At 51.1% G+C, this 26,893-nt stretch overlaps 3 protein-coding genes across 3 annotated transcripts; all 3 read left to right on the forward strand.

Annotated features, from left to right (window-relative positions):
- The first annotated feature begins 717 nt into the window (after positions 1–717).
- LOC135616353 (uncharacterized) lies at positions 718–1,580 on the forward strand. Its single transcript, XM_065115539.1, has 3 exons — positions 718–863; positions 1,011–1,373; positions 1,457–1,580. The coding sequence occupies exons 1-3, from the start codon at positions 718–720 to the stop codon at positions 1,578–1,580; spliced, it is 633 nt and encodes a 210-aa protein (XP_064971611.1).
- A 15,275-nt stretch (positions 1,581–16,855) lies between these two features.
- Positions 16,856–17,875, forward strand: LOC135616355 (uncharacterized). Its single transcript, XM_065115540.1, has 2 exons — positions 16,856–17,114; positions 17,553–17,875. The coding sequence occupies exons 1-2, from the start codon at positions 16,856–16,858 to the stop codon at positions 17,873–17,875; spliced, it is 582 nt and encodes a 193-aa protein (XP_064971612.1).
- An 894-nt stretch (positions 17,876–18,769) lies between these two features.
- On the forward strand, positions 18,770–19,219 carry LOC103974438 (uncharacterized). Its single transcript, XM_009389274.2, has one exon. It carries the CDS (start codon positions 18,770–18,772, stop codon positions 19,217–19,219), a length of 450 nt encoding a protein of 149 aa, XP_009387549.2.
- The last annotated feature ends 7,674 nt before the right edge of the window (positions 19,220–26,893 follow it).

Below are 26,893 nucleotides of genomic sequence, written 5' to 3' on the forward strand. Positions count from 1 at the left end.
CTCGAGTCACCACCGCTGCTAGGAGACGACGCTGCCAGTGTCTCATCCTATCGTTGCCTCGCTCCCCTTCTCAACCATCGTTGCAAGGCAACTTCTTCCCCACTGCTGCTACTGCTTCCCGGCCGCTCCATCACCGCCGCTCGCCTCCCAGCCACAACCCTAACCAAGCACCCCCCAACCCCCCCCCCGGGTCGCAGCCGCAGTCGCCGATTGCCGTAGCCCCTCGTTGCAGCGGTTGTAGAAATAAAGCTTCCTCTGTTATCGCAGCCCCTCGTCGATCGCAGCCGCGCCGTAAGCTGTCCATCCACCTTCATGTATGAGTAGATTATGTCATAATCTTAGGGCCCTTTTCTAGTATTTTCATATCTATGCAACGTAGAACTTGAGCTCCCACCTTGTTGAAATTTATCAAGGCTCTTCAGTAAGTCCTTTTTGAAATTATTAAGTATTTTTTACAACCGGTTCTCAATTCTAATTTCCAATGCTTCCATTTGTGCTTTCACTGAGTTATCAGTGGCCATTTCGTAAGACTGCAAATCTGGGTTCTCAACTCCTGTTTTTAATGTCGATCAAGGGCATCAGCACTATCAATGCGAAGTTGCCGAGGAGGTGGACGCCGAGGGCAGTGCTGCGGTTGTTGCATTGGAGGAAGAGTTGCTACCCTATTTCTATCACTGCGTGGGGTGAGAGCGCCGGGGCTGGAAGGCGACTGCGTCGATGTGGCTGCAGCTGCTGCGACCCAAGGGGCGATCGCTGAGCAGCGAGGTTGAGGCTGTGGTGATGGCAACCTACGATGATGGTGCGGCTGGGGCAGCGCCGCCAAGGGCTCACTGCTGCGGTGGCTGCGACGGCATGGATGGAAGGTAGCGTTGCTTTGTCTCTATAGCACTACGGAAGGAGGCACTGGTGACACCGAGGGATCGCGTCCGGTTGAGGAAACGGCGATGGCTGCAGCGGCCGTGGTTGCCTTGGTTTGATCACCACGAGTAGGGATGGTCGAGCGACTGCAGCTGCGACCCAAGGGAAGGCAGCGATGGTGGCGCGGTCGGGGCAGCGTCGCCGACGGTAGAAGCGACGAGGGGTTGGTCCGCTAGCCGGGAAACAGCAGCCGCGGCCCTTCTCGCTCGAGCAGGGTGGAGCAGCAAGGAGGGAAGGCTGCTGGCCGGGGAGCAGTGGCGACGGTGGTCGCTGGCCGGAATGCAGCGGCTGCGGTGGGGCTGGCCAAAAGCAGGGGAGGCAGGGGCCCTTTCGACCAGATGGGCTTCAATGGGGAGAGGATGTGGTTGTGGCGGGTACGGCGCAACGAGGAGGGGAGGTTGCTGGCTGGGGAGCGGCGGCGGCGGTGGTCAAGCGGCCGAGAAGCAGCGGCAACGGTGGAGAAGGAGGAGTCGGCGGTGTCACGGTTGGGAACAAGGGCAACCGGTGAGTTGCCCTGTTTCTGTCGCTACGGATGCAGAGCAAGGAGGATCGGCGGCTGGGAGGCGTGTGGCGGTCGTTGCACGGTGGCTGGCAGTGCTGGTGGCTCGGCAACGAAGGAGAGGGGTGGCGTTGAAGTGGCCGAGAAGCAGCGGCGACGGTAGAGGCAACCGGCGCCTGTGGCAGCAGAGGGACCGGCGGCTGCTCTGTTTCTATATCACCACAGAAACAGTGACGCCGACAGATCGCGCAGCCGAACCTGCAACCAAGGGAAGGCAACGATGGCGGTGCGGCTAGGGCAGCGTCGCCGACGGTAGAAGCGGCGATGGGCGGTCCGCTGGTTGGGAAATGGCGGCCGCGGCCCTTCTCGCTCGAGCGAGATGCGGGCAGCGACGAGGCGAGGTCGCTGGACGGGGGGGGGGGGGGGGGGGGGGGGGGGCAGCGGCGGCAGTTGGCTGGGCAGCAGCGTCGACGGTAGTGGTCCGTCGGCCGGGAAGCAGCGGCGGCGAGTGGGCTGGCCGGAAGCAGGGGTCCGGTAGGGAAAGCAGGGGTGGCTGCGGCTTCTTCTTCTTCCCCCTTTTTTTTTTTTTTTTTTTTTTTTTTTTTTTTTTTTTTTTTTTTTTTTTTTTTTTTTTCCGAAGATGAAGATAACTGCAGCAAGGGGCAGCAGTGGTGGTGGCGGCTACTGGCTGAGCAGTAGCGATGGCGGTAGAGAAGGGGCAACGATGATCGTTGACCAAGACGCAGAGGTTCCTTCTCGGTTAAGAAGGATCGACGTTCGTGGCTGTCGGCTTCACCCTTCCTCACAAAAAATTTTTTATGGCAACACTGCAGCGAGAACGCCAAGGATTATCGCTTTGATACCAAATGATAAGACCCTAAAGTCTTATCGTAAAATAAATGAAAGAAATGATAAGGCTCTGATACCAAATGATAAGATCCTAAAGTCTTATCGTCGCTCTGATACCAATTGATAAGACCCTACTATCTTATCGTGGAAGAAAGAGGAGAAAAGGGAATGATAATGATCGCTTCGAGGGCATCAGCCTCCTTGATCACTTCGAGGGGATCGGCCTCCTAGGGTTTGTCCATAGAGTGGAATAGTATTTCATTGATTGATTGATCGATGAAAGGGTTACATCACTATTTATAGAGTTCCACCCAGAGTCCATCAGGACTTAGAACTCTAATAATAAATAAATATTAAATAAACCTCTACTTGATTCTAACTGAACCAAACCGACTCAATAAATAACTGAACTAAACATACTCGATAAACATTATTCAAAAGCTTAGAAAAAGGGTCATAACAGCTTGTAGGGCACCTATGATTAGCATTAACGTGATTTAAAAATATAACTTATAGGTTGTGTTGTTGGTATGGGTGGTAGAGAGGCACTAACACGAGTTGGGGCAGGTTGAAGTACTTTAGCATCACTCTAGTCCCAAAAGAGGGTAAAGGTAATGATTATATTTTCGAGGGCATTACTTCAGCAATAGGGGAACCTTGTGAAGAAGGGAGAGGAGAAGCAATGGAGGGAGTGAAGAGCTGCTAAATCGGGAGAACAAGATACTGTGGATCTGAAGGAAAAGGACTAGATGATGTTGTGGGAGGCTCGTTTAATGGGATGATGGTATACTCAAATGATATATATTTGTTGGCGTAGGTTGCACAGTATGAGGCTCATTGTTTTGAAACAGAAAGGTAGACTCCACAAAAATAACATGATATAATATAAAGACTTTTTGAGTTTGCCGTAGCATCGAAAGACATTATGTTCAAGAGATTATTCTATAAAAATGTAAGGTTTATATCTTGATATTATCTAATGTGAGGTATAGGGGCATAGCTATAGATGACATAAATAGTAAAATACTTTGAGTTTTTTAAGGTTTGGAGATTTGTGAAATAGTTTTTCAAATAGTGACTAGTACTAGAGGACTGGAGTGAGCATACGATTAATGAGATAAACGATAGTTTGAAAGGCAACAAACCAAAAGGTTGTTAGCATGGAGGCTTGATGGAGGAGTGTGAGACTAGTTTTAACTATATGTCAATGCTTGTGTTCAGTAGATTCAACTAGTTAAGGAGTATGTGGGGGTGACTTAAGGTATTGCATACCACAAGCTGAGAGGCAAGATGTGAGGGTTTTATGTTCACCTCCGCCATCGGAGTAAACTGTTTTAATTGTAGACTGAAAGAAGTCATCGACTAACCTTTTAAAGTTGGTAAATATTGTTGAAACTTCAAATTTATGGTGGATAGGATATAACCGTGTGTACTTGGTGAAATAGTTTATAAAAATGATATAAAATCTAAACTTGTCAAAAAAAAGTAATTGGGGTAGGGCCAAACATTAGTATAAATAATTTCAAAAGGTTTAGAGTAGGATACGAAGGAGATTTCATAAAGGAGTCTATGACTTTTATTGCTTAAACATGTATCACAATAAGTTATAATGCTACTGGTTTTAAAAGTAGGAAGAGAATAACGAAAAAGTAATTTTTATTGGATAGAGGATGAGGGATGACCAAGACGACGATACCACACATCAATTGGAGCTGCGACATAAGAGTAGGCAGTGAGCTCGGTGATTTATGGAACTAACAGCCACTTGTAAATATTATCCTTACTCTGGCCTCAAACCAAGGATGCCCCCGTGCTCAAGTCCTTGACAAGAAAGGAGTTAAAAACTAATTCAATTGAAGTATTATTTTATTTATATAATTTAAAAATAAAAATAAGATTTCGTTTGATGTGAGGTGCATATAAAATATTGAGTGTAAAAGTTGTGCTATGTGAATTAAGCGTTATGGAACCAATATGAGTCATGAGGATTCCTTTACCATCACCGATGATGATGTTTTCATTGCCACCATAGTTATTATGGATGGACAAGTTCTGTAGATCATAGGTGATATGATGAGATGCGCCAGAGTTCACAATCCAATTATGTTGACTAATATTCGGAGTAGTCGTGAGATTTGCTTGAGACCAATGTGATGGAGGAGGAAGTCTGGGTCGAGATCAATAATCTTTTGTAGAGTGGTTGACTTTATCACGCAGTTGGCAGATAACTCTTTGTTAATTTGTATGGTCAAGATGCTAGGGCTAAGGGTAATTGAAGTAGCTACCTTGATAGATGGAGGAGTGGGGGTTTGTTTGGAGTTCACAAGTTCAGGAGGCATTCTAGCCAAACCTTTATCGACGGTTTTGTTATATTGGTTTTCATTCTTCTTGGATTTTTTACTGACTTAAGATACGATGGATGGCCCTTGCAATATGTCCTCATACCTGAGATATATCTCATAGTCAGTCAACTTGTCATAGAGTTCTTCAAATGACATTGGTGTGTCATATGCTCGTGTTGCTACTATTAGTTCTTTATACTCGTCCCCAAGGCCAATAAGGGTATGGACAATGACTTCTTCATCACTAAGGGAATGACCTATCAGAGCCAAATTATTAATGATAACTTTTATATTTTATAGATAATCGATAATAGTACTTCTCTCTTATTTTATTTTCATGAGACTGAATAGGAGACTAAGTATGAGAGTATGCAAACGATTTGCCAAGGTAGTTTGTAACTTGCACCAGGCTTCAATAGTGGTGTCACATGAAGAAATGAGTGGGGCGAGCGATCCAGTGGCCGAGACTTAAATTGCTTGGAGGATGAGACGGTCTTGACATAATTATAATTTGTGGTCCGGATTTGGTACTGGACTGGATACTCCTAGGATGTTGACCATCGATGGTGGACAACAGAGAGTGTCATCGACATAGCCTAATAAATCATAGCCAAATAGGATATTAAAAAATTATGCACGCCAGGATGCGTAGTTGCTACTTTTGGATAATTTGAAGGGGATGAGAATTGCAGCATTGATGGAGATAAGACCTGTATGTTGAGAAGTACTATGGTTCCCTGCAAGGATAGTACTTGGAGCATCAGAGGTAGACGACGAAGATATGTTGAGGAGATATACTAATCTGAGGGAGCAAGGTGAGAGTCTTTAGCTATAGACTGGGTGCACTTCTTTCTGGGGAACTGGACAATTGTTGTAGCGATGACAATAGGTCAACGAGATGCAAAGATAATAGTGATAAGGAGGAAGACGTTTTGGCTTTCTACGGTCTGAAGGGTGGTGAGCAAAGCTACAGATCTACATTCAATAGTTCTTGTTGATGAGGGTAATAATAATGATGGGATGCAAACTGACGTCACCTGCTCCCGAGTGAAGTCTCTTGGGACACACGAACCGAGGAGATGCATGGGTCATCTGCCTCGGTCTGGCCTGACAGCGCTAGGCCGAGACAGACCCGAACGCCAACCGAGGCACGTCGCCATCCTGCAAGGGCCCGGTCCTCCACACAACCCCAACGCCGAAGTCAGACGCCTTCCCAAATACGGTCCTGCTCCCTATGAGCGGGCACATCAACAACGGTGACCTTCTCTATAAAAACTCTCATGTTTGGAACGAGAAGGGGGGGGGGGACCTCCTAAGACCATAGACTGACTTGACCATCGGAGGGGTCGGGTCGAGCTCTCCTGACCCGACCTGTATGCAGGGATGAAGACAGAGCGCCTCCCACCACGCGCCCAGGCGAGGAGTTCCCTCCTAGAGGAAACGACTGTCCTGTCGAGACCGGACCAACGCAGTCGGCTACCTTAGCACTCTCAAGGGTAATCCCGAAAGATCCCCTCTCATTCGGACCCGAACTCAGCCGTGTTGGCCCCGAGACCGCGGCTTAAAGTTGTTGACACTAACATTTTGGCGCTAGAAGGAGGGCCGAATGTCAAGGGATCACTAGATCGACCTAGGCGAACCCACAGTTGAGGGGTCGCGCCTCATCGGGGCTCCGGGGAGCGCACCCCGCATGACGAAACTCGAGCTGAGCACCCCGCCGCGACGTTAGAGCGCTATTGGTGGTTATTCAATGACCTGGGCTTGTCGCCGCCCGAAGGCGCCCAAACCGACCCGTCGCCCGTATCGCCCAAGGCCTTTTAGGACCTTGCTCATCAAGTTCGAGCCCTAACTGGGATGGTGCAGACCATTATCCCGCTCATTTCTCATTCGGCGCACCCACCTACGATCCAACCACTGCTACAATAAGTGCCGCTCGATCGGGCTCACACGATATCCCCGGAGCTCCCCGCATTGCCTCAGGTCCGATTGGCCCCGCTCGAAGATCGAGCAATGGGAAACCCGAGCGCCCGCTCGGAGCCTAAGGTGTTATCTTCATATTCAATGGGCTCTCTGCGAGCCCAGTTGCGCTGCGTTAACCAACGACTCGACGAAGTGCAGAGGGAGGTTTGTAGGTCCAAGGAAGAACTCGAGGAGGACCCGCATCGGGGGTCTCCGTTCGCGCTTGAAATACAAGATCAGCCAATCCCCCCGAACTTTCGTCTCCCCTCTCTCGACGCATACGACGGTGCCACCAACCCGGCGGACCATATAGCCACCTTCCGTGCCCAGATGGCACGCTGTACGGGACCTCAGACGCCTTGATGTGCAGGGCGTTTCCCACGACTCTGAGAGGTTCAGCCCGTGTATGGTATAGCGGCCTAAAGGCCGGGGCAATCACCTCCTTTGATCAGCTCGCCAAAGACTTTGAGCTCAACTTCCTGGCGTACGCCCGGTCGGAGCCGTCCGTCGCGCTACTCCTCGGACTTAACCAAAGGGAGGATGAGCCCCTCTCCCATTTCGTGAATCATTTTGCTATGGAAATCTGGGGGTTGCCGAATGCTCATCCCTCTCTATTAATGCAGGTGTTTATGATAGCCTTGCAACCTTTCAGATTCTTCTGGTCCCTTGTGGAGCGACCCCCCACCGCGATACCAGAGATACTCTAGCGGGCTAACCAGTACATCGCGGTTGAGGCATAGATGGTCGGGAGGCGAGAGGAGCACAAAAGGGTCAGGCCGGAGCCACCCCGGGGGCAATAATCCGTCGCGCCGAGGTGCAAGGTGGACCGACGTCGAGGTCCCCGCTCCCCGTCTTGGGGGCGTCTCGAACAGAGATATTCCTCCAAATAAGGGAGAAGGGGTTGCTCAAAACCCCCAACCCGATGAGAAGTCCGCGGGAGCTCACGGACCGATCCAAGTATTACCATTTCCATCGACAAAATGGACATGACATCGAGGAGTGCCACGAGTTGAAACGATAGATTGAGGAGCTCATTCGCGGAGGACATCTCAGCCGGTACCTCCGACAAGCCAAGGAGCTTTCGCCCCACTCGGAGGGCCCTGTTGAGCGATAGATCGACGTGATAACCAGCGGCCCAGTATCCGGGGGGAATAGTATGTCCGGGCGAAAGGCATACACCCACGTCGCCGCGACCGAAGCCCCCAGACGCGGACTTGAGCCCGAGGTCACGTTCCCGGCCAAAGGGACCAAGCGATCCGAGCATGACGATGCACTCGTAATAATGGCCAGGATCATCAATAACCAAGTGAAGAGGATCATGATCAACACAGGGAGCTCGACCGATGTGCTCTACCTGGATGCTTTTCAAAAGCTCGGGCTAACAAGAGACGCCTTGGAACCGATGTGCTCGGCACTCACCGGGTTCACCGGCGACTCGATCTCGCCATTGGGGGCGATCACCTTGCCCTTAACCCTGGGAGTCCCGCCAAGGTCCAAGACGATGATAGCGACCTTCTTGGTGGTTGACCTCGCCACTGTATACAATGCAATCCTCGGTCGCCCGACTATTAGGACCCTTTTTCTAAGCTTTTGAATAATATTTATTGAGTCTATTTAGTCCAGTTGTTTATTAAGTTGGTTTGGTTCGGTTAGAGTCAAGTAGAGGTTTATTTAATATTTATTTATTATTAGAGTTCAAGTCCTGATGGACTTTGGGTGGAACTCTATAAATATGGATGTAACTGCTTCTTTTCAGTAATATATGAAAAATACTATTCTGTCTTTTGACAAACCCTAGGAGGCCGATCCCCTCGAAGTGATCAAGGAGGGCCGATCCCCTCGAAGCGATCAAGGAGGGTCGATCCCCTCGAAGCGATCAAGGAGGCCGATCCCCTCGAAGCGATCATTATCATTCCATTTTCTCCCCTTTCTTCCATGATAAGACTTTAGGGTCTTATTATTTGGTATCAAAGCGACAATAAGACCTTTAGGGTCTTATCAATTGGTATCAGAGCGACAATAAGACTTTAGGGTCTTACCATTTGGTATCAGAGCCTACGATAAGACTTTAGGGTCTTATCATTTGGGGTGAGAGCCTACGATCCTTAGCGTTCTCGCTGCAACGAAGCTATCAAAAAAAAAAAAGGAAAGAAAAAAAGAAAGAAAGAAAGAAAGAAAGAAAGAGAGAAGAAGCAGCAACCGCAGCCACGCACCCCTGCTTCTGGCCAGCCCACCCGCTGCCCGTCGCTGCTCTCCGGCCAGCAACCGACTCTGCCCCACTTCCAGCCAGAGTCCACCGCCGCCTCCCACCCGAGCCACCACCGCTGCCAGGAGACGATGCTGCCAGCGTCCCACTCCGCCGCAGCCCTGCTCCTCTTCTCTACCGCCACTACTTCCCGACCGATCGATCATCGCCGCCCGCCTCCCAACCGCAACCCTAGCCGTGCCCCCCCTTGGGTCGCAGCCCCTCGAAATGATCAAGGAGGGCAGAGACCCTCGAAGCGATCAAGGAGGGTCGATCCCCTCGAAGCGATCAAGGAGGTCGATCCCCTCGAAGTGATCATCCCATTTCTCTTCTTCTTTTTTACGATAAGACTTTAGGGTCTTATCATTTGGTATCCTACGATAAGACTTTAGGGTCTTATCATTTGGTATCAGAGCCTACGATAAGACTTTAGGGTCGACTTTAGGGTCTTATCATTTGGTATCAGAGCGACGATAAAACCTTTAGGATCTTATCATTTGGTATCAGAGCAACTATCCTTGGCGCAGCCTGCCGCAGCCTTGCTTCCCTTCTTCCCCACCACCACTACAAGGCAACTCTTTCTTCACTGTTGTCGCTGTTTCCCCGGCCAGCGACCTTCGACCACCGCTCGACCTCCTCGCTGCCCCATCTCGTTCAAAAAAAAAAAAAAAAAAAAAAAAAATTTGGAAGAAACACGAGAGGAAGAAGAAGCCGCAGCCACCCCTGCGTCCCCTGCTTCCGGCCAGGCCAGCCGCCGCTGCTGCAATCCGGCCAGCGCCCACCATCGCCCCGCTTCCCGCCCGGCAACAACCGCCGCCGCTGTTCCCCAGCCAGGAGACGACGCTGCCAGCGTCCATCCCAGCCCTACTGCCGCTGCCTGCCTTCCCTTGCGTCGCAGCGCAGCCGCTCGACCTCTCCTCCTCGGCGATCATTGGTGAGGCTGCTCCCATCCGCGCCACCACCGCTGCATCTCCACCGCCGCCCGCCTCCCCTTGGGTCGCAGCCGCAGCCGCCGATTGTCGCCCTCCTCGCGGCGACCGAAACAGGGCAACTCACGGATTGCCCTTGTTCCCAGCCGCGTCACCACCACTTTTCCCAGCCGCATCGCCGCCGCTCGATCACCCGGCCAGCGACCTCTTCTCCACGCGTCCCCATCTCGCTCGAGCGAGAAGGACCGCCGGCACCGCAGCCGCAGCCGCAGCCGCCGGTTGCCGCAGCCCCTCCTTGTAGCGGTTGCAGAAACAGAGCTTCCTCTGTTGCCGCAGCCCCTCGTCGATTGCAGCCACGCCTCGAGCGCCGTCGCCTTCCAGCCGACCCACCACCACTGCCAGCCACCGTGCGGCGACTGCTGCTCGCCTCCCAGCCGCCGCTCCCCCTGGCTCGGGCGAGAACGACCGCCGCCACTCCCCCTTGCTCTGCCCCCTCGTGACCGAAACAGGGCAATCCTCTTGCTGCTGCGAACGCCGGTTGCCACCATCGTCGCCGCTGCTGCCCAGCCAGCGACGACGCCGCTCTTCCTCCAACGCAGCGACCGCAGCACTGCCCTTGGCGTCCACCTCCTCGGTAACTTCGCATCGACAGTGTTGATGCCCTTGACCGACACCAAAAACAGAAGTTGAGATTAAACATCAACGCAGTCGCCTTCCAACCCCGGCGCTCTCACCCCACGCAGAGATAGAAACAGGGCAGCTACTCTTCCTCCAACGCAGCGACCGCAGCACTGCCCTTGGCGTCCACCTCCTCGGCAACTTCGCATCGATAGTGTTGATGCCCTTGACCGACACCAAAAACAAAAGTTGAGATTACAGATTTGCAGTCTTACGCAATGGCCACTGATAACTCGACGAAAGCACAAATGGAAGTATTGGAAATCAGAATTGAGAACCGACTGCATGAAACACTTAATGATTTCAAAAAGAGCCTACTGGAGAGCCTTAGCAAATTTCAACAAAATTAGGGCTCAAGTTCTACGTTGCACAAATCTAAAAATACAGGAAAAGGGCCCCAAGATTATGACACAAATTACTCACACATGAAGATGAAATTTCCAAGATGGAAAGATGGAGATCCGACCAATTGGATCTCTAAGGCAGAACATTTTTTCCGTTTTCACATAACCCCAGAAGAATCCAAGGTAGAAGTGGCCTCAATTCAACTCAAGGGAGATGCACTCCAGTGGTACGATTGGTATGAAACTTTCCATGGAGTTCCTTCGTGGGAGCAGTTCAAAAGAGGACTTCTTGTTCGCTTTGGCCCAGCCGAATATGAGAATATTGATTGTCAGCTCGCCAAAATTCATCAAACTTCTACAGTGTTAGAATATCAGAGTAGGTTTGAAAGATTGTCAAATCAAGCTAGAGATTGGTCGGACCGACAACTTCTGGATACATTTATTGAAGGGCTTATTCCAGAGATCCGGTGTGAAGTTAAGGCTCATCAACCCCGCACTATGATAGCTGCAATCTCATTTGCAAATCTATATGAGAAAAAAATTAGTAAGGAAAGATCAGCAATGGGTTTGTACTATGATGAAAAATGGAGTATGGAGCACCGATGTAAATAAGCGAAACTTCTGATGATTGAACCAATTGGAGAGGAAACGAAAGCTAAGAATATGGACTCCGATCATGAAGGTATAAATTCTAATGAAGACGTTGAACCTACCGTACATACAATGCATACATTAGCTGACTACTCTAACCCGCAAACTATGGAAGTTGCCGAAACTCTAGAGCATCAGCCTATTATAGTTTTGATTGATACTGGTAGCACTAACAATTTTATGGATAGTGAGATTGTTGACCGATTGGCTTACCACATTGAAGACTATGACAAATTCGAAGTAAAGATCGTTGATGGATGGATTTTCATTTGTGATAGCAAAGGTTCAAAGATAAAATTGATTATACAGGGCCAGAAGTTTCATGCAACAATTACTACACTGAAAGACCGACATGTTGCTTACACTATCAAAAAGTGGAGACCATACTTACTTGATCAACGAGTTGTGATGCGTTGTAGATAGTCTATATCTAAAATACTGAAAGAGAAGCTCCCCGAGATTGATGCTGCTTAGCCTTGAGGACAAGGCTGATTTGAAGAGGGAGGAACTGTTAGGACCCTTTTTCTGAGCTTTTGAATAATGTTTATTGAGTTTGTTTAGTCCAGTTGTTTATTGAGTTGGTTTGGTTCAGTTAGAGTCAAGTAGAGGTTTAATTAATATTTATTTATTATTAGAGTTCAAGTCCAGATTGACTCTGGGTGGAACTCTATAAATAGGGATGTAACTACTTCTTTTCAGTAATCTATGAAAAATACTATTCTGTCTTTTGACAAACCCTAGGAGGTCGATCCCCTCGAAGCGATCAAGGCGAGCCAAAACCCTTGAAGTGATCATCCCCTTTCTCTTCTTCTTTTCTACGATAAGACTCTAGGGTCTTATCATTTGGTATCAAAGCCTACGATATGACATTAGGGTCTTATCATTTGGTATCAGAGTAGCGATCCTCGACGTTCTCGCTGTAGTTCGTCATCTCAAAAAAAAAAAAAATTGTGAGTGCCAAGCCAGCAGCCACGCACGCTGTTCCTTCTCAACCAAGAAGGAACATTTGCTTCCCGGCGCCGACCACCCATGCTTCCCTTCCCCTCCACCGCCGGCGCTGCTTCCTGGTCGGCGACCACTGTCGTCGTTGCTCCCCGACCAGCGCCCACCGCTGCCACTGTGCCCCAGCCAGCAACCTTCTCACCTCGCCTCCTCGCTGCCCGCATCTCGCTCGAGCGAGAAGGGCCACGACCGCCGTTTCCCAGCCAGCAGACCACCCATCGCCGCTTCTACCATCGGCGACGCTGCCCTAGCTGCACCGCCATCGCTGCCTTCCCTTGGTTGCAGCTTCGGCCGTGCGATCTGTCGGCGTTGCTGTTTCTATGGTGCGATAGAAACAGAGCAGGCCGTCTATCCCTATGCTGCCGCAGGCGCCGGTTGCCTCTACGTTGCCGCTGTTTCTCGACCACTTCAACGCCACGCCTCTCCTTCATTGCCGAGCCACCACAAGGCAACTCTTTCTTCACCGTTGTCGCTGTTTCCCCGGCCAGCGACCTTCGACCACAGCTCGACCTCCTTGCTGCCTCATCTTGTTCAAAAAAAAAAAAAAAGGAAAAGAAGAAACACGAGAGGAAGAAGAAGCAGCAGCCACCCCTGCGTCCCCTGCTTCCGGCCAGGCCACCCGCCGCTACTGCTCTCCGGCCAACGCCCACCATCGCCCCGCTTCCCGGCCGGCGACCACTGCCACCGCTGTTCCCCGACCAGGAGACAACGCTGCCAGCGTCCATCCCAGCCCTACTGCCACTGCCCGCCTCCCCTTGCGTCGCAGCGCAACCGCTCGACCTCTCCTCCTCGGCGATCATTGGTGAGGCTGCTCCCAGCTACGCCACCACCGCTGCCTCTCCACCGCCGCCCGCCTCCCCTTGGGTCGCAGCCGCAACCGCTGATTGTCGCCCTCCTCGCGACGACCGAAACAGGGCAACTCACGAATTGCCCTTGTTCCCAGTCGCGTCACCACCACTTTTCCCAGTCGCATCGCCGCCGCTCGATCACCCGGCCAGCGACCTCTTCTCCTCGCATCCCCATCTCGCTCGAGCAAGAAGGACCGCCGGCACCGCAGCCGCAACCGCCGGTTGCCGCAGCCCCTCCTTATAGCGGTTGCAAAAATAGAGCTTCCTCTGTTGCCGCAGCCCCTCGTCGATTGTAGCCACGCCTCGAGCGCCGTCGCCTTCCAGCCGACCCACCACCACTGCCAGCCACCGTGCGGCGACTGCTGCTCGCCTCCCAGCCGCCGCTCCCCCTGGCTCGGGCGAGAACGACCGCCGCCACTCCCCCTTGCTCTGCCCCCTTGTGACCGAAACAGGGCAATCCTCTTGCTGCTGCGAACGCTGGTTGCCGCCACCGTCGCCGCTGTTGCCCAGCCAGCAACGACGCCGCTCTTCCTCCAACGCAGCGACCGTAGCACTGCCCTTGGCGTCCACCTCCTCGGCAACTTCGCATCGACAGTGTTGATGCCCTTGACCGACACCAAAAACAGAAGTTGAGATTAAACATCAACGCAGTCACCTTCCAACCCCGGCGCTCTCACCCCACGCAGCGATAGAAACAGGGCAGCTACTCTTCCTCCAATGCAGTGACCGCAGCACTGCCCTTGGCGTCCATCTCTTCGGCAACTTCGCATCGACAGTGTTGATGCCCTTGACCGACACCAAAAATAGAAGTTGAGATTACAGATTTGCAGTCTTACGCAATGGCCACTGATAACTCGACGAAAGCACAAATGGAAGTATTGGAAAACAGAATTGAGAACCGACTGCAAGAAACACTTAATGATTTCAAAAAGAGCCTACTGGAGAGCCTTAGCAAATTTCAACAAAATTGGGGCTCAAGTTCTACATTGCACAAATCTGAAAATACAGGAAAAGGGCCCCAAGATTGTGACACAAATTACTCACACATGAAGATGGAATTTCCGAGATAGAAAGATGGAGATTCGACCAATTGGATCTCTAAGGCAGAAAATTTTTTCCATTTTCATAAAACCCCAGAAGAATCCAAGGTAGAAGTAGCCTCAATCTAGCTCAAGGGAGATGCACTCCAGTGGTACGATTGGTATGAAACTTTCCACGGAGTTCCTTCGTGGGAGCAGTTTAAAAGAGGGCTTCTTGTTCGCTTTGGCCCATCCGAATATGAGAATATTGATTGCCAGCTCGCCAAAATTCGTCAGACTTCTACAGTGTTGGAATATCAGAGTAGGTTTGAAAGATTATCAAATCAAGCTAGAGATTGGTCGGAACAACAACTTACGGATACATTTATTGAAGGTCTTATTCCAGAGATCCAGTGTGAAGTTAAGGCTCGTCAACCTGGCACTATGATAGCTGCAATCTCATTTGCACATCTATATGAGAAAAAAATCAACAGGGAAAATCATGGAAACAAAAGTGACAATAACCAGATGATCAGTAAGCTACCAGTCCTATCTATTCCCAACCAAAGCCTTGACACCCGAAGACTAACCCAAGAAGAACTTAAGGAAAGATCAGCAAAGGGTTTGTATTATGATGAAAAGTGGAGCATGGAGCACCGATGTAAACAAGGGCAACTTCTGATGATTGAGCCAATTAGAGAGGAACTGGAAGTAAAAGAGTTGGACTCCGATCATAAAGGTATGAAAACTGATGAAGATATTGAAGCCATCACACATACAGTGCATGCATTAGATGGCTACACTAACCCACAAACTATGAAAATCGGAGGAACTTTGAATCATTAACCTGTCACTATTTTGATTGATACAGATAGCACTAATAATTTTATGGACAGGAAAGTTGCAGCCCAATTAGCCCACCACATTGAAGGCTGTGATATATTCGAAGCTGATGGATGAATTTTAACTTATGATAGCAAAGGCCATGAATTTCTTGCAACGATTACTACATTTAAAGATCGACCTATTGCTTACACTGTCAAAAAGTGGAGACCATACTTACTTGATCAACGGGTTGTGATGCATTGCAGATAGTCTATGGCTAAAGTGCTGAAAGAGAAGCTCCCCGAGATTGATGCTGCTCAGCCTTGAGGACAAGGCTGATTTGAAGAGGGAGGAACTTTTAAGACCCTTTTTCTGAGCTTTTGAATAATGTTTATTGAGTCTGTTTAGTCCAGTTGTTTATTGAGTTGGTTTGGTTCAGTTAGAGTCAAGTAGAGGTTTATTTAATATTTATTTATTATTAGAGTTCAAGTCCTGATGGACTTTGGGTGGAACTCTATAAATAGGGATGCAATTGCTTCTTTTCAATAATCTATGAAAAATACTATTCTGTCTTTTGACAAACCCTAGGAGGCCAATCCCCTCGAAGTGATCAAGGAGGGCTGATCCCCTCGAAGCGATCAAGGAGGGTCGATCCCCTCGAAGCGATCAAGGAGGGCCGATCCCCTCGAAGCGATCAAGGAGGCTGATCCCCTTGAAGCGATCATTATCATTCCCTTTTCTCCTCTTATCATTTCCTTTTCTCCCCTTTCTTCCACGATATGACTTTAGGGTCTTATCATTTGGTATCAGAGCGATGATAAGACCTTTATGGTCTTATCAATTGGTATCAAAGCGATAATAAGACTTTAGGGTCTTACCACCGACCCTTAACAAGATCAGGGTCGTTATCTCCACTTACTACCAAATAGTGAAGTTTCCGACCCATGCTGGGGTCAGGAAAGTCTGGGGAAGTCCCCGCGAATCTAGATGGTGCTACTTGACGGCGGTCTCATTACACAAAAGGGCAAGGACCGAACAACCACTTGGGGATCCCCGGGAAATAAAGAAACCGACCCAACATCTCAAGCCAATGGGATCCATTAATATCTTACCCCTAATGGAGGGTTGGCCAGACCGGACGATCAAAATCGGGTCGGAACTCCATGAGCGAGAAAGGGAGCAGCTTATCGGCTTCCTACAGGAGAACGCCGACGTCTTTGCTTGGTCGCCGGTTGACATGCCAGGCATCGACCCAAAGGTTGCCCAACATCACCTGAACATTTCACCTAATGCTCGCCTGGTGAGGCAGAGTCCCCGACGACAGGCCCCCGACCGACAACTAGCTATCCGTGAGGAGGTGGAGCGACTTTTGGCAGCGGGCTTCATAGAGGAAGTCAAATACCCACGATTGCAGTCCAATGTAGTCCTCGTGAAAAAATCTAATAGGAGCTGGAGGATGTGCGTTGACTACACCAATCTCAATCGTGCGTGCCCGAAAGATTGCTACCCCCTCCCGAGGATCAACCAGTTGGTCGATGTGACCGCTGGGCATGCTCACCTCTCATTTATGGACACCTTCTCCGGTTACAACCAGATCAGGATGGCGCCCGAGGACCAAGAGCACACGACCTTCCTCACTGACTAGGGGGTATATTTTTATAGGTTCATGTCGTTCGAGCTAAAGAATGCTGGTGCCACGTATCAGAGAACCGTAAACAAGATATTTGCCCGACAGATCGGGTGAAATATGGAGGTCTACGTTGATGACATGATCGTTAAAAGCTGTACAACAGCTGCCCACCTAACAGACTTGGCCGAGACGTTTGCCACGTTGCGAAGATACGGCATGCGACTCAACCCGATAAAATGTGCTTTTGGCGTCAGCTCAGGAAGATTCCTCAGATTCATCATACACGAAAGGGGAATCGACGCCAACCCGGAAAAGGTCCAAGCGATTATCAGCATGCAGGCCCCTCGGATAATCAAGGAGTTGCAACGGCTAAACGGTAGGCTCGCCGCCCTAGCTCGGTTTCTCTCCTGATCGGGTGATCAATGCCTCCCCTTCTTCCAGGCCCTAAAAAACCCAAAGAACTTCTAATGGATGGCCGAGTGTGAGGAAGCCCTCGTACGCGTAAAACAACACCTGGCCAACCTCCCCCGCCTTGCCTTAGTCTCTTTCGGGGTGAAACTCAGTATCTACCTGGCCGCATCCCAACACGCAGTCAGCTCCATCCTCACTAAAGAAGCCTCCGGGGAGCAGCTACTAGTCTACTATGTCAGCCATGTCCTAACTGGGCCCGAGGAGCGGTACCAGCCGATCGAAAGATTGACACTAGCGCTCGTGCTAATAGCCCGAAAGCTACGCCCCTACTTCCAAGCCCATCCAATTGAGGTAATTACCGAGCAACCGCTCTAGCAGGTTCTGTCTAAATTTGACGTTGCAGGTCGCCTCCTCAAATGGTCGGTGGAGCTCGACGAGTTCGACATACAATATGTACCAAGAACTGCCATCAAGGCCCAATCAGTAGCCGACTTCATCTCGGAACTAACTCAGCCCGAGGACGAGGATTCTGAGCGAGTTAGTGAAGGATGGGTCCTACGCATGGACGGATTGGCCAGCTCGAAGGGTGCGGGCGCGGGGCTAGTGTTGGAAGACCCCGACGGACGATCGTTCGAACGCTCCCTTCGCTTTGGTTTTCAAGCCACGAATAATGAGGCAGAGTATGAGGCGCTCCTAGCAGGGCTCCGATTAGCCATTGAGATGTAGGTGGATGCTATACACGTCCTCACCTACTCGCAGCTAGTGGCCGAGCACCTCAGTGGCAGATATGAGGCCCGGGACCCAACCATGTCAAAGTACCTAGCGGAGGTAAAAAACCTGACCGCCAACTTCTCTCGCTTTACGTTATCTAGGGTCCCGAGGAGTGAGAATGAGCGAGTAGATGCGCTAGCTAAACTAGCATCAAAGTCGAATACTAAAGCCCAGCCCAAGGTCGAGGAACTCCCTTTCTGAGCGATGGCGATCGCGGTTGTGTCCCCGGTCGACCCATAGACTACGTGGGTACAGGAAATGTTGTGCTACAAGCGAGACGGGATCCTTCCCACCGATGAGGCCGTGGCTCGACGTCTGCGTTATATGCAAGCATAGTACTCCGAGATGAATGGACAGCTCTACAATAGGTCTTTCTCGCATCCTCTCCTACGGTGCCTGGAACCCGAAGAAGCTCAGTCAGTTTTGGCCGAGGTCCACAAAGGGATTTGTGAGGAACACATCGGTGGGCGAACCCTGGCGTGCAAGATCCTTCGCCAAGGGTACTATTGGCCCACCATGTGCCGGGACGTGAAGGCTTATGTGCAACGATGCGGCTCGTGCCAAAGGCACGCTCAGACGCCCCGACAGCCCGCGATTTCACTTGCCCCCATTGACTGTGCATGGTCGTTCGTACAATAGGGATTGGACCTCCTCGGACCTTTCCCGCTAGCCTCGGGGCAACGGAGATACATCATTGTGGGAGTGGATTACTTCACCAAATGGGTCGAAGCCGAGTTGCTAGCAACAATCATAGAACGTCAGGTGGAGAAATACGTCTGAAAGAATATAGTGACTCGGTTCGGCTTGCCCAGGACTATCATCACGGATAATGGGGCCTAGTTCGCCAACATGCGGTTTCGGGAATTTTGTGCGAGCCACGGGATTCAGCTGAGGTTCAGCTCGGTGGCCCACCCCCAGACGAACGGACTAGCAGAGGTAACCAATCGATCCATCCTGGACGGGCTCAGAAGAAGAGCATCCGTAGCCCGATCGGTTTGGGTGGACGAGCTCCCTAGCATCTTGTGGTCCTTGCAGACCACCCCCAAAACCACAACTGGAGAATCCCCCTACAGCCTCGCATTCGGAACCGAGGCCATCCTACCACCCAAAGTGGTTTTCCCTACACCTCGAACAGAAAATTACGAGGAAAGGACAACGATCGAAGGACTTCGAGCCAGTCTCAACATGCTTGAGGAGCGACATGCTGATGTACACTTAAAGGCCCTCTCCTACAAGAGAGCTGTCGCGAGAATCTATACCCGAAAGGTGCATCCCCGACAATTAAGTTGGGCGATCTAGTCTTACGAAAAGTCGAAGTCAGCAACCCGACCTGAGTGCGCGGCAAGCTCGCTCCAAACTAGGAAGGACCTTCTCGGGTGGTCTACGTCGTCAAAATCGGCACCTACCGACTCGCGACGATGCAAGGCCACCCCTTGCCGAGGACGTGGAGCGTGCAGAATCTTAAGAGATTTTTCATATAAGTAAAATTGAGAAAGACAAGGAAGAAGCCTAAACAAAAAAAATTTCATTTAAAGCAAAAATCCGGTTACAAGACCAGACAAACACTTTACAGCGTCGGCCGACGCCCGACCTACCCCATTAGAAAAAATTACAATAGGTCTCCCCTACTTCTCGGGGAACTCCACACTGTCATCGAAAGGAACTTCCTTGGGCATGTCAATGCCCAAGTCCTTAGGAAAGGAAGCAAAGGGATCTTCCGCGACCTCGAGGTCTCAGGGTAGCGTGCTCAAAAGCGAGCCAGGGCGACCCGATACCCATACTTATAGGTAACCTGCCCCGTTTGGGTCAGCCCGAGCTTGAAACCCGAGGATTTTTTATAGTCCTCGATCAGCTTCTTATCCTTCTTTGACCGTTGGCGAATCTTATCGGCCAAGGCCTTTGAAGCCGCGCATGCATCGGCGCACGCCTCATCCAGCTTCTGGTTGAGCGCGAGCGTCTCCCCCTTCGCCAGGCGGACCTTGGCGCGAGCCGCTTTTAGATGCACCTAGAGCTCTTTGTTCTGCTCCTTGGCGGCCTTGAGCTCAGACTTGAGGCGTGTCACTTCCACCTCCAGATCTGACGCTCGCTGCTCGGCCATAGCCACCGCCTCAGGAGCCACTCCCGCGCGGATCTCCTCGATCTGCTTACGCAGCTCGGCATTGCGATCACTCAAGTTGCTGATGACTCGGCCAGCATTGCACACACAATCCATCAGCGCCATGGTGTAGTGCTGGCCCTGCATGGAGAGAAGTCAGAATGATACCGCCCAGGTATAGACGGAGGGCCGGTGGTGAGATGCTTACCCACAGCAACGACTTGGCGGACCTGCCGAGTAGGACTTCGGAGGATGAGGCGTACAACTCCCGAGCCATGTCGGGATGAAGCCCTCCGCGAATAAACAGAGTCGCGGAATCCTCGTCGGCCCATACCCGCTCACCGTGGGACAAGGCCCCCCAACGGGTCGGAGGCTGCGCCCTTCAGGAGGTCGGCCATTGCTCGAGCCTGGTAAGGCACGTCCTTCGTACCCACAAGAAGGCGGCAGAGTTCGCGAATGGAAGGCTCCCGAGGTGCCTTCCCCACCCCCTCCCTGCTAGAGCTGGCCTCACCCCGTCCGCGGCTCCTCCCTGCACAATCGCCCGATTCAATAGTGGCTGCCCCTGACTGAGCCGCTGTCGCCTCGGGTACCTTTATAACATTGGTCTTCACTTTCTTTCGAGGCCGACCAGCCTCGACCTCCACCGGCGCATCCTTCGAGCCGATCATCGGCTCGATCGGTGGGCGTAATGTCGAAACCGACGAAGCCCGTCCCCCGCGTACAGATCTAAGATTCACCATCTCTGCACGAAAACACGGACGTTGGTCAGTACTTCGAATGACTCGTAATGACCCTAATCTATCCACTGCGGGCATACCTCGAGGCATCGATCTAAGACCCGCCTCGATCAACCACAGCTCAGTCGTGTTCCGGATTGTCACAGACTTAGCTAGTTTTGCCTAAGTCGTGCGGCACCCTTGCATGTCCGTCCGCAAAGGTCAGCCTCCCATTGTCCCTTAGGACCAACAAAAGAGAGAACGGGTTAGAGAGAACGCCTCAATCGGGATCCACAAACAAACATCTCCGAAAAACACTTCATAGACAATGCAAATTACAAACAAACTTTACAAGCTCTGAACAGTGGCACAACAAAGGGTAAAATGGTCCATTATAGACCAAAAATCTGTCGCACGTGTCCACATGACACAACCTTTATTTACAAGCCTAAAGAGGCCATCAACCCAACTAAAATGGGACTATTATGTCTTCGGCCGCCCCTCTACATGCTGTACAAGGCATGAACATGCCAAAAGACACGGACATACATAAGCATTACATCAAACATCCTGTTTCGAAGTTTGTCCGTGACATTCTCCCCCACTTATTCCTTCGACGTCCTCGTTGAAGCCTTTGTCGACACTGCAACTCCTCGCCTTTGCTGAGTCTTCAATCTTCTGCTCCAGCTACAATGCGCCTCTTAGCTCCTTGCTGCTCTCCGCTGCTATTTTTGAGTAGTCAAACCTTTGATCCACCATGCTGCTTCAACTCACCAATGACTTCAACTCTGGTGTGGGGTTGGCTGAGTTGTGTTGATCCTTGTTGATTCCTGCGGATCCCCTAGATGAAGGAAAAGACCATCCTTACTGTGCCAGTCTCTCAAATTTCTCATGCTGCTTGAACTAGGTGGATGCTTGTTGGAGCTTTTAACGAGTATCGTCTCGCAAACTGCTGAAATTTTGGGTCCTTCCTCCATAAAATTTGCTCATTGACTCGTCTTTCACTTAGTTGTCACATCCAAGTAGGTTCACATCACTTCCGCTTTCGATTGGCATTTCTTTGGGAAATGAAGCGGACAATCTACTCTCAGTAGCACTGATCACCATTGGTGAGGATTTGACAACTATTATCTTCCATTATCTTCGAAGGGTCTTTGAACTTATGCAGAGCTCCTCTGCTGGATAGATAAGAGAATTGGGGTACTCGGTTTCGCCCATTCTCTTAAGAGTTGAGAAGGCAAAGGTTACTTGACTTCGCTCGCCTCCTCGAAGTTGTACTCCATGCATCGAGCTAGTTACTGGCCTTCGCCTGCTCTTTGCTCACACTTCTGAAGCACTTGAAATGTTTGCACTCCTTGTGTTGAGTTAGTTACTGTGATTCACCTTCTCAATGCCATCGAACTTCTGGAAAGCGGAAAGTTTTCACCCCAACTTGGAGTAATTCTCTCATAGGTTTGGTCGCCTATGGGATTATACCGTCTTCTCCATCAGCCCTGCCGCCTACTCCACTGAGTAGCAAAGGTACAGCACCGCGTACTGCTTGCTTCGTTCCTTAGTTATGCACTCTTGCATGACCCGAAGTCCTTCACTTTCGGCTATCTTGATGAGAAGCTCATTGACACCGGTCTTACAAAGTTCCTCGACCTCTGCCCTTCAGCCTTGTCTCGGTACTTGGAGATTGCCTCTGCATGCTCCACCTCCTCGGCCCCTTTCACGACCAAGTGCTCTCCCTCCATGAGAGCAAGGGATCAATGACTTTCACGGAAGTCCCGCCTCTGCGGTACCATGGCGCTGCCATGCCCATGGACCTACTATCCGTCGCCTCGCATATACATCCCTTTTCTTCACGATCAGTAGATATATCTCCGTGGCACTCCTCTGAGTATACCTACATTCTAACTGATGCTTGATTTTGGGTAGTTAAGTCTCTCTGGACTCGTCGTCGCTTCCTCGCCCCTTTCGACCCCTTGCTTTAACACCTCTGTGTTCTCCAAGCAGTCTGTTTGGTCGATGGAAAGACAGACTGCAACTCCCATGCATGACCTCTGCCATCACGTTGTAGGGTTTGCACCAATTATATTCTCCTTAGCTTCCTTGGTAGCAACGTTCGCTTACTCGGCCTTGTCCTCTGACTTGCCGGGCTCCCTTAAGCGAATATGAGCTCTGGAGCAGTCCAACTCTCCAGCTACTTCGATCATACCTCTGCATGATCAAGTCCCTCCCATGGGACTCACTGGTACTTGCATTCGAACTTTTTCCTTAGTAGAACACAGCCCCCATATGTTGATGACCAAGGTTTTCATCCGATGTAAAATTTGATGCACGCCCGGAAGACCCGCCTCTGCGGTACCATGGCCTTCACTCCTTGAATCCATAGCCCTTCTTACCGTCGTGTTGTTCACCGAAGTGGAGCTTCCAGTAGCTCCCGATCATACCTCCATATGATTTAGTCCCTCATGGGACTAGGTCGTGTGTATCGCATTGCCACGAACTGTTCCACCACGATCCGCTGCACCATGTCGCCTCCTGGTAACATCTCCATTGCATTCTGATCCTTGTGGAATAAACTCGAATTGTGAACCCTTCATGTGTAGTCTCTACCAATACATCGCAGGGTCTCCTCCACCTTCAATTTTGTTCGCTCCTTTGGCAATCGACCTTCATCCACCCACTCTTGGGTCACACCTAGATGAAGCACCGCTCTAGGACAGTCTGTCGCCTAGTAGCTCCCGAAGTCCACCGACTTCACTGTAATTTGTGCACCATTGTCTAGATCTGGGCCTCTGCCCCTACCAGCACAATCTCTGCTACGCACTGCTGCCTTCATGGAAACTTGAATGGCAACACTGTGGCATATTCTTTAAGAGTACCCACCTTTGAGTTCTCTTGCCCCGTGCTAAGGCCTTCTGAACCCAATTCCATCTCCGTAAATTGAGTCGCATTAGTTCCTCCATCAAATGCTTCTCTGAGATAAGGTGCATGTGCTCAGAAGCTCCCTTCGTCTTTGGCACCATGCAAGATGAGTCCGCTCCATCAGAATGAAGGACCCATGGAACAACATGATCCTACTCTTGCCTCTGCAAGAGTTCATGTCCTTGACCTCTGTCTAAGGAAAGCACTGTGCCTCTGCTCTACGTTCCAACTTCTATGCTGACTCCCTTCATGCGGCTTGGGTACTTCGCCAAGTTACACCTAAGTTGCTCCGCTCCTCGTTTTTGCATTGAGTCGATGGTGGCCCTCGCGCCCACCATTCCACGGGTCAGCCCTCCCTTGAGTCCGATCTCCACAACGACTCCAAGTGTGCCTTCATTTGTGTTACTTTGGGTCGCTCCCCCACTTGATCTCACAATGCATCCTCCAATGCATTCTCTTAAGCGAGATCATGTGACGACTCCTCGCCGCTTGCTCAGTCCATCGAGCTTCGTGGAGTTGTTGTTTGTTGAGGTACTCCTCCTCAACATGTGAGGTTCGTCTCACATGATTCTCCCTCTGGAGAGTAGGGACTTATCCCTCCTGGATAACTGTCCCATTGGAGCAACATCTCTCTTCGTTTCGGAGACCACCATCCCCTTGGACTACTCCGATCTGCTGAACAAATTATGCATTGTTCTACCTCCTGCAAACGCAATTGCTAGATTACGACTCCATGTCACTATAGCCCCTGCTGCACCACTCAAGACCTAGCAACATACTGAACTCGTTGCATACTTCAGCCTCCTACGGACGTATCCTTCACATGCCGAAGAGAAAGTTTCAATGCTCCATGGCGCCGAGTTTCGGTCACCTTGGGATGGCCGCGAACATTCCATTGTCTGCATACAAGCCCATGCATGAGTACCAAATTCTTTGAGTTAGCAATTCCCCTCACCTCTGTGAGCTTTGCACAACTCTTTCGATCGCTGAGCAACTCATTCCACCTTGCATGGTCTCATCCTTTACCAAGCGCCTCGCTTGCCTTGAGCACCATCAAGTATAGTTGTCAACGTTGAGCCGTAGCTCAAACTTAGCCATCCCAACCTTTGTGCGCTCCAAATTCTTCCAAGCCTGCCTGTTCTCGTGGTGCCTCTTGCGCGAAGGGTTGGCCATTCCTCTGAATGCCAATGTCAGATGCCCGCTCCTCCGAGCGACTCCTTTTCCCTACATCTCCATGCCCGTTTTTCCCCCAAACGGTCGCGCGTGTGCTGACTGCCCTCAACGCAGCCCCGCTAGGTCCCCCACATTTGTATGCTAAGTGTTTCTATGAGTGCTTGTCCTGCTCTAATACCATCTGTCACGGACTTAGCTAGTTTTGCCTAAGTCGTGTGGCACCCTTGCGTGTCCGTCCGCAAAGGTCAGCCTCCCCGAAGCCTCCCATTGTCCCTTAGGACCAACAAAAGAGAGAACGGGTTAGAGAGAACGCCTCAATCGGGATCCATAAGCAAACATCTCCGAAAAACACTTCATAGACAATGCAAATTACAAACAGACTTTACAAGCTACGAACAGTGGCACAACAAAGGGTAAAATGGTCCATTATAGATCGAAAATCTCTCGCACGTGTCCACATGACACAACCTTTATTTACAAGCCTAAAGAGGCCACCAACCCAACTAAAATGGGACTATTATGCCTTCGACCGCCTCTCTACATGTTGTGTAAGGCATGAACATGCCAAAAGATACGGACATACATAAGCATTACATCAAACATCCTGTTTCAAAGTTTGTCCGTGACAGGATGGCTCGGGAGGTGGGAAGAATCTCCTTGAGCCTCCGGAGATCCCTGTGCTCATCATTGTTCAGAATTGGGGCGGTATTATCGATCATGCGTGCCGACCACCGAAGCTCGAAACTCCAGCTCCTCTCGTAGCAAATATAAAAGAAACGTCCCTTCCATCCTTTGTTGCTGGAGGGGGCCCTGCTAACCCGGAAGCCTGACCAGGCTGATAGATAGTAACCCCCAGGCCCCTTGGAAAGGTGAAAACAAGACAGAAAGAGAGATCGGGTTGGGGTAATATTGGCGTAATGACACTCCCCCAAGAATGCCACTAGATAGCGCCAAGAGTTCGGCGCCATCTGTGATGGGGAAATGCGCCACCAGGAGATACAGGAGCTAATGACAGGGTGCAAAGGGAAGCATAACCCCACCTCGAGGACATCCAGGGTTAAGGCAAAACCCTTGGGGATTGGGTCGTACGCCCGCTGCCCTGGCTCGGGGGCGAGTGGAACATAACCCTCGGGGATGCTGAAGTGCTCCCGGAGGTTGCCGAGCAACGACTCGCTCACTGTGGAGTCGAGGTCATGTGGCCACATCAAAGCTTCAAGGGTTGGGGCCGCCTTCTCGTCGAATGACGAGTTGGGGCTCGGCGGTAGTGTTTTTTCCCCAACGTTACTTGGGTAGGAAGGAGAGGAGGATGAAGTCGAGGAGGAGGAGGAGGAGGAGGAGGAGGAGGCCATCCTTACTAACCTTTGGAAGGTAAGGTAGGAGAGTCGACTCGAGTGGAAGTGATGAGTTCCGGAAGAAGCGATCGATCATATGACTATCAAGAGGCATGCCAGAACCCAACTACATGCAATTTATAGCAATGATCCTGCTAGCAGTGACCCTTGGCATCCGGGGGAGTAGGCGACAGCCCATCGCTACCCTTCCTGCAGCGAACGTCGCATCAGGCAGATCAAATGTCACCCCGCCATAAATGAGACCTGACACAACAGCCGAAGGGCTCGCGGAACGAATATCAAGGCACGGTCTCCTCGATTCCACTCCCGGAAGCCGGCAACTCGACGCAAGGGATCGTCGCCTGCCCTCCCGCGTAGACGAAGACATACTTGGCCACCCACGTTGGCAGATCGCCACATGTCAGATTGCTACTTCAAGTAGCCCCTCGGGTGCAGCCTACCCAAGTCCACCTCTGCGTGGCCCGCCCGCCTGAGCCATGTCCCTCAGCCGCAGCCTGTCCGAGTCCACCTCTACGCGGCCTACCCGCTTGAGTCGTGACCCTCGGCTGCAGTCTGCCCGAGTCCACCTCTGCGCGGTCCGCCCGCCTTAGCCGTGTCCCTCGACCGCAGTCTGCTCGAGTCCACCTCTGCGCGGCCTGCCCGCCTGAGCCGTGTCCCTCGGTCGCGGCCTGCTCGCCCGAGCCGCATATCTCGGCCACAAACCACATGATTCCTACACCTCGGC

This window comes from Musa acuminata, chromosome BXJ2-7 (genome assembly GCF_036884655.1).
Source record: "Musa acuminata AAA Group cultivar baxijiao chromosome BXJ2-7, Cavendish_Baxijiao_AAA, whole genome shotgun sequence".
NCBI classification, from domain to species: domain Eukaryota; kingdom Viridiplantae; phylum Streptophyta; class Magnoliopsida; order Zingiberales; family Musaceae; genus Musa; species Musa acuminata.

Excerpts from the sequence above, each read along its gene's own strand:
- LOC135616353 (XM_065115539.1), top strand. The coding sequence starts at position 718 with ATGTGGCTGCAGCTGCTGCGACCCAAGGGGCGATCGCTGAGCAGCGAG. Across the intron at positions 864-1,010 it reads TGCGACGGCATGGATGGAAG|CTGCGACCCAAGGGAAGGCA; the intron begins GTAGCGTTGCTT and ends GAGCGACTGCAG. Across the intron at positions 1,374-1,456 it reads GCCGAGAAGCAGCGGCAACG|AGCAAGGAGGATCGGCGGCT; the intron begins GTGGAGAAGGAG and ends CTACGGATGCAG.
- LOC135616355 (XM_065115540.1), top strand. The coding sequence starts at position 16,856 with ATGGAGGTCTACGTTGATGACATGATCGTTAAAAGCTGTACAACAGCT. Across the intron at positions 17,115-17,552 it reads GGAGTTGCAACGGCTAAACG|GTCGCCTCCTCAAATGGTCG; the intron begins GTAGGCTCGCCG and ends TTGACGTTGCAG.
- LOC103974438 (XM_009389274.2), top strand. The coding sequence starts at position 18,770 with ATGCGGTTTCGGGAATTTTGTGCGAGCCACGGGATTCAGCTGAGGTTC.